At 36.6% G+C, this 7365-nt stretch overlaps 1 protein-coding gene across 1 annotated transcript; it reads right to left on the reverse strand.

The window, feature by feature from the left end:
* Nucleotides 1-250: 250 nt before the first annotated feature.
* On the reverse strand, nt 251-6556 carry LOC129883129 (uncharacterized). The gene is made up of 6 exons (XM_055957719.1): nt 6234-6556; nt 3135-3278; nt 2228-2295; nt 2063-2113; nt 1735-1794; nt 251-1587 (listed from the first exon to the last, which is right to left on the reverse strand). Exons 1-6 carry the CDS (start codon nt 6361-6363, stop codon nt 1297-1299), a joined length of 744 nt encoding a protein of 247 aa, XP_055813694.1. The 5' UTR covers nt 6364-6556; the 3' UTR covers nt 251-1296.
* Nucleotides 6557-7365: the final 809 nt, after the last annotated feature.

Raw genomic sequence — 7365 nt, forward strand, 5'->3', positions numbered from 1 at the left:
CATGTGTACGATTTTATAAATTTAGTTTTTTCTTCTTTTTTTGCGTGCTTTTATGAGAGTGAGGCCACCACGTTACAACGTTACTCCTTAGGGGGGTATTTATATCACTTTAAAATTGTTAAGGGGATATTTAAACGTCCGTGCAATTAAAGTGCGTAAGTTTTGTTGCCAAGTTCAGGGGGATTGACGTATTTACTCTATTTTTCATTTAAAAAGAGAGGAAATGTTTTAATGATGATTCTAACTGTAATACATTTAAAAAATTATTCCACTGAACGTTCTCCTCTCTGGATACAGAAATAGCAACATGGACTAATGTCATGTTCAAACTAAGGAACTTACGCCAAAGAGTCTTGACAAATGATTATTCAGATAAAAGTATAAAAACATTAGCTTTTCAAATATTATTTTTCATTACAACAATTTGGTCATTTTTTAGGACCAAAAATGCATTTTATTTAACCATACAAGTATTACCATAACATGATTAAGATGACTCAAAGTCTATCATCATTGATCCACCATCCTCTTCATGTGTTCAGGATCTTATGTTTTATGAATGAATTCCAGTTGGACTCATACTTGTGATCAGGATCTGGTTCCATGGCTATGTAAGCTTTCTTGTTTGGCTGATTAGTGGCAGAACCAAGCTCATTATTGGTATTTTGGTGGTGTTGATCAGCAAATGAAAATGTAGTAAGGACCATTAGTGCAAAGAACATGACTAGCAAGCATTTGGAGGAAGACATATTTGCAATGTGTTTGTTAAACTAAAGTTCATTGTGGTCTTCTTTATAGTATCTTGTCTTGACAGGAACATGAAATTTGTGTGATCTTTTGTTTCCTTATATTAAGGAATTCACTATATGGATGTGAGAAGAATAAGGTTTAAGGACGGAAACCAGAGTTTACATCAAATTGCCAAGTAATTTAATCATAAGAGTTACGAATTAGAGTGAGATTATATATCATATAACCGTGATAAGTGATAAAAGTTTATATACAAGATGTGTATCTTACATTCACACACAAGCATGGGCAAGTATTGTCTGAAGTGCACTCCCTAAGTTGAAGTGTTCAACTGACGCAGTTGAGACGAGGTGTCTAGATGTGCAATTGACACAGTTGAGAGTCTAGATGTGCAAAAAGAACTTAAAACCATAACAGCAAAGCCCCAACTAAATAACTAGACCTCCAAAAACTGCATAGTTTTTTATCAATTATTCGGTATATATACTAGCCACTAACTATCTTAGGACGAGGTTGTTTGACCAAGCTTTTCGAGCAACTTGCTCATCATTGAGCCCTCCGATACTTATTTCCTGTCCTTGAATCATCTCCTACCTCGACTGTATTGGACGGAGAATTGCCATTCTTAGAAAACTGTGTGGCAGCCGCTCGAGCTCCAGCTATTGCAGCAACAAGATTTTCAGATCGGTTGTTTACCTCAGATGTACTGGAGCTACTTGGGAAGGAAGCAAGGGATCTTGGCTTCAATGAAAAGGGATCCCGCAGATTTGGAAGGGGAAATTTCACTGGAAGTGGGGGCGCAACTGGAGAGATACCTCGGATTGCAGCTTCATGTATCTAGAACACAAATTCAAACGAAAAAGTTGAATAAATTAACAATGCAACAGGAAAATGAGCTTTAAACGAGGATCAACTACAAGTGGAAATGTCTTAAAATCATGTATAATGGGGAAAGATGATAAGTTTCTCAAAAAATTTTAATACCTTTCTTTCCAAGTTATAAACACCTTGGAACCCTCTCATCTCAAATGGTACGATAAGTTTCTGCATGAGTTAAAAGGAAAATAGTGATTCTTTTGCTAGAGATAATACGAAAGAAACAGATAATTGACTTCCAATAACAACAACATACGCCAGGTAATCCACAAGTGGGGTTTGGGGAGGTAGAGTATACGCAGACCTTACCCCTCCTCGTAGAGATAGAGAGGTTTCGATAGATCCTCGGCTCAAGTATTGCATCTCAAAGCATTTTAAAGAAAGGAAAAACGGAAGCGCAAGTGGAGATAATTGAGTTCCAAACAAACCAAAATACCTGTGGCTGCTCACAAAGCCAGCAAAACTTTGTTTGTCCCTCTAGCCTCACCTGTAAGCAAAATGGATCAAATAAAATAAGAACACATATCACACAACAAAACCAAAATACTTGAGAAAATAAACTGCATCAATGGATAGGAACAAATAGACTTTTGAAGCTCACCCCTTCGGGAATCTGATCCCAGTTGACTAGCTCGTCACATGTGACACATCCAACTACTTCAACACAACCTGTACAAACCAATAGTTTCAAAGACTTTTTGGATGACAATTAAGAACAAGTAATCTCTATGTTGAAGAAAACATAAAGTGATCACAACATAAGTCAAAATGCAGATGCAGAAAGTTAGATCTCTTTTAGATGAAACCGTAAACCTAGACAGGAACATGTCTCTGCCTATTTCAGATTTATCTGGCTATCATTGGTGACTTAGTATGACATAAGAAAGAAAGAGCCATGCAAATGCATTTAATGATGGTGTTTTTTTTTTTTTTTGATGACCATGGTGTCTGCCTCGACTCCACGGGATACCTGTCACCTCCCACTAGCAACAGATACCAAGTAACTTTGTTCAGACTTCATAGGGATACCTGTCACCTCCCACCAGCAACAGGTACCAAGTAACTTTGTCTACCAAGGCTAGGACATATGGGAAGAATCACCTAGTGTTTTCTGTATCTATTGAGTTTCAAACCTGAGACTTTAGGATTCTCAACCACTTCATTGACCACTAGGACACACCCTTAGGTGCTAATGATGGGGATTATATATGACATATATTCATAAATATCAATTGTGGAAAAGAAAAGGCAAAATCCCATATTATAGCCTACAAAAATTAGCACCAGATGTCAGAGAAGCTTCTAAGTTGTCATTAAGTTTGTACCCCTTGAGCATGAGTTCTAAATAGGGTATTGATCCAGCACTTCAATGGTCTATTCAATCAAATACAATATCTTAAGTATAGGAATCTTATCTAACTTTTTAATCCAGTTGAAGTAATTTTCGTTCAAAACCAGAGGAAAAGAATTAATTAGCAGGCAAAATTGTGTTGCAAGAAGTTGGTCACCTAGAAGTCTTGAGACTGGATAATGCTCAGGAAACTTGAGATCTGTTACGTCATTCACAGCATAGATTTCCCTGTAGAAGTCCTCCATTGCTTTGATAGTTTCAGGTTCTGGGATTTTACTAGCAGCATGAATCCAAAGTCGACCTTCATGAAAGAAAGGAAAACATTATAATTAGATAATAAGGAGTTGAATTCCAACAAGAAAGAGTGTAAGATTACTCAAACAAGTAAGAAACGGACAACTAGAGATACCCTCTTGTACTACTGCAGCCTGAAACTAAATTAGAGTGAACACAAATACTCAATCATACAAAGAGAGAGTAGCCAAAAAAAATTACACAAAACAGAATCCTAGTCCCTTTATTTTGTTCTATATATTTGGCAAGATGAAAAAGGTTTTCTGAATCTAAAAGAAAAGGGTAACTTTTCATATATTCTCGAATCAGAGAACCAGATCGCTGGCAAACGATTACTTGAATGTAGGTCGGTCATGAAATAGGATTATGTAAGAGAAGAAGGTTACTTTCCATGCATTCTCGAATTAGAGAGCGAAATTGTTGGTGAAAAGTAACTGGAATGTTGGTCATAAAATAGGATTCACAAGAATCTGAATAATTGCTGCCTGCTACTAAATACATTTTGGCTCAATTACCTACTATTTTCGATATTATAGAACATTGTCAATTGTTTTAGGCAAATGGTGTACTTGGATCACAAAATAGAGTTGTTACCAACTAAAATCTCATTCAAAACCTTTGATTTTCCTCAGACTTTTCTTTGGTGAAGATGAGAATGAGATAGAACAATGGTTGGCTTTTCGAAAGAAATAAGTTTTTCAATGGACGTACTTTAGAGTGACAATCTCTCAAACAATCCACACATTTGTTTAGCACCAACACCTTAGTGGAACTTGAATTCATATTTACCAAGAATACCCCACCATTAGCAATACATCCATTTGAATATGACAATGTGAAGCAAATAGCGCTAGACCTGGCTTTGCAACCTATACACTACCACTAGCTTCTAGAGGTGATTGAGCAGATTATTTTTGGCTTTCATCTCACCTATTTTTAGCCATGCATTGCAAGTTATAAGTTGCTCGACTCTTGACCCTCTAAAGCAAGAGCCTTTATTTGTCACAAATGTTCCTCATCTGTCCCATTGGGTGCAGGTGATTCTAATGCCTAGACAACCTATTCTCCAGTAAGTCTACTGGTGACTTTCTCTAAAATTGTCTATTGACTAAATCCTACTATATGGTCACGTCATAGTCAAATACTTATACTGTGATCATTGACTTCATGTAATGGGAGGACGAACCGAAATTAGGAAAGCATTTGAAGAAGTGGGGGAATGGCAAAACATTCTATCAATAGACACTTCCTGTTTCTGCTGATGCACAGAGAGTTAAAAGATATATTTCGGGTCCTACACTCTCCCATTTCACGTATATTTTTGGCATCATCTTGATGAAATGATTTAGTGATATTTGACAAATCAAAAAATTTAAGTTTTTTGTTGTATGATGTCAGACGAGCTGCAGTAAAGCCGGATGGGAGTTCATCTCTTGCCCTGAAGATGAGATGATGCATGCGTAGAACCGACAACTAAACCATTGAAGGGCAAAAGCACACTGGAAAACTAGTATGTTTAGCCATTCTCTAGTTAGAAATAGTTCACAACGAATAGATTCTATTTGATACGCATTCCAAAAGTTATCAAAGAGTTTTAAGGAAGGCTGAGAGACTATGGCGTCTAAATGGCAAGATTGGAAATTTGCAGTCATGTTGATGGTGTCTTAGAGAGTGAAAGCAGGAAGAACTTAATGTTTCTCATAGCCGCTTTGAAGATAAAGAATGACATCAGAACTTCATTGGCTTGCTGATGAAGCGCTGCAACTTTTCCTTTATCAACAAAAAAAGAAGCACCTATTGTTCCGCTCTTTCCAAATCACACAAAATACTGCAAAGGAAAAACCTACCAGCCTAGTGAACAAACTAGTCCTTCGTAAAATTAATAAGCTGAAACAACAATAAAATACCCAGTGTAGACCCCACAAAGTTTGATGTGGGGAGGGTAGAGTGTACACAAACCTTATCCCAATCTCAGAGGTCCGATAGATCCTCAACTCAAGGAAAAACAGTTGAAAGCATTCCAGAAAAAAAGTAACGGTAGTGTAACATAACAAAGTATTCTGAACAGTAACTACAGCAAATTAACACGATAATCGAAGTACAAGAAGCAACAGCTAGTAACAGAAATTGAAGGACAAGAAACTACATGAGCAATACTATGACTACTAGCTAAAAGACAACCTAAGTAAATAAATCAATGCGGTACTCAAGACGAAAGTATTCCTAAGTCCAACGCACAATATAATTAGAGAATGATTATGCTAAAAAAGGAAATCTGTTAATACTCTGAACTACTGATATAGATTTCTGGCCAAGCAAAGCAAGGATTTTTACACATGATTTGCAATCAAAGAGTTACTTCCCAAGGAGTGAATTTACCAAATTTAGAAAGAAAAAACAAATGTACAGTAGATTTTTCTGATACCAAGTAGTAATGAACCAAATAAAAACCTACACACCACCATAACTAAAATCAACTTGAACATGGGATAAAGCTTACAACTTTACACCCCCTCCCCCCCCCCCCCCAAATCTTTCTTCTAGCTAGTGAAAGGCCATATACATAGACAACCCCTCTAACTTGTCCTCGATTCTCAGTTTGACACTCCATCTCAACCTTGTTCCGTTTAAACCTTCAACCCCATTTCTCATGTACCATCTAAACACAAAATACTAAAAATAGACAAATGGAGTTGGAAGGAAACTCAAGAATTAACAAAAGCATACCTAATTCAAAAATAGATGTATCCCCCACCCCCACCCCCTTCTAGTACTCATCATGTCACCTCACAATCAAAAAGTTACTTCCCAAAGAGTGATTTCACCTAATTTAGGGAGGGGGGGTTGCTTTTACTGATATAAAAGGGCAACTTTCCCAGCGTAGTTTACGCATCAATTAACTCGATAATGGTGTAAAGATAACAATTTTAACAACCCCCAAGAATTAACATAGGAAAAGTACCTCTAATGGGTGCAGGCCAAGATCTTCCTTCAATGCGTTTGATACCATAAACAAGCAAAGAAGCCCATGGCTGATGCATTGTCAAACATGGATTTCTGTAATTTACTTCTCCTCTGTTCCTGCTTCCCATCTCTCTCAAAACAAAAAATTTCTTCTGATTATTCAGTTTTTATTTTTCAGAAATAAGGGAATTTTTATGGGTACTGCTGATCTTGCCCTTTGTGAAAAGTCATTTGAAGCAATGATTTTCAGATGCACACAATCTGTCAAGTTTTTGCAGTTGCCCCTCAGACAGACTCATGTTTAATTTTTGCCTCTCCCATCTCAGAAATATTTAATTATTTTGATCGTATTGCTAATTTAATAAAATGCCAAATCCATCCGGGTAACAATTTTCACTTAGACACCTAAATCACGAGATGTTTATTTTAGATATCTTAAGTAAGAGTCGAATGTGTCATTTTGACACTTTTTACACAGCTGGCACCTCGCGTGTTTTCCACCTATCTGAGGCGCGTAGAAACTATTTTTTTAAAAATTCTTTTTTTTTGTTCTTCTTCTTTATCATTTTTTAATATTGTTACATGTATCCTTCAGTTTTGCATCAAACGAAAAGCGACTGTGATCACTGGTTCTTGTTACTTTTAAATTCTTAAGTTTATTTTTTATGCCCGAATTTCTGTTAAGATTTTCCGGCGACTTAATCATCTTCCGGGAAAAAAAAACCTAGAACAACGAAGCATATCAATTTTGGAGAAGACGACGACGGGGTGGGTGGTGTTAGAAGACCACTGATAGGGTGTGGGGGTGTGGGGTAATTAGTGAGTAATTTTAGATTTGTATTAATCTTGTCGGATTTTTTGACTCAATTTGATTTATATTTTTGTTTGCCATTATAGCTCCATATTTTACTCTTTAGATGATATGAATAGTGTTGGTGGGTGTTGGAGGAGAAAAAGATCTGGTGGGGTGGGGGAGGGGTGGGTGGAGTTGGAGAAGATGACGGCGGGGTGGGTGGGGTTAATATTTGTTAATTTTTCTTTTTTTTTTGGATAAAAAAAAAGTCATGTGTCATCAAATTATTGGTCATTATTTGATAATTATTTTATATATATATATATGCCACTTGTCT

This window comes from Solanum dulcamara, chromosome 3 (assembly GCF_947179165.1).
Source record: "Solanum dulcamara chromosome 3, daSolDulc1.2, whole genome shotgun sequence".
In the NCBI taxonomy this organism is placed as follows: domain Eukaryota; kingdom Viridiplantae; phylum Streptophyta; class Magnoliopsida; order Solanales; family Solanaceae; genus Solanum; species Solanum dulcamara.

Excerpts from the sequence above, each read along its gene's own strand:
- LOC129883129 (XM_055957719.1), bottom strand. The coding sequence starts at position 6,363 with ATGGGAAGCAGGAACAGAGGAGAAGTAAATTACAGAAATCCATGTTTG. Across the intron at positions 2,114-2,227 it reads GGGATCAGATTCCCGAAGGG|GTGAGGCTAGAGGGACAAAC; the intron begins GTGAGCTTCAAA and ends TTTTGCTTACAG. Across the intron at positions 1,588-1,734 it reads TTTATAACTTGGAAAGAAAG|ATACATGAAGCTGCAATCCG; the intron begins GTATTAAAATTT and ends TTTGTGTTCTAG.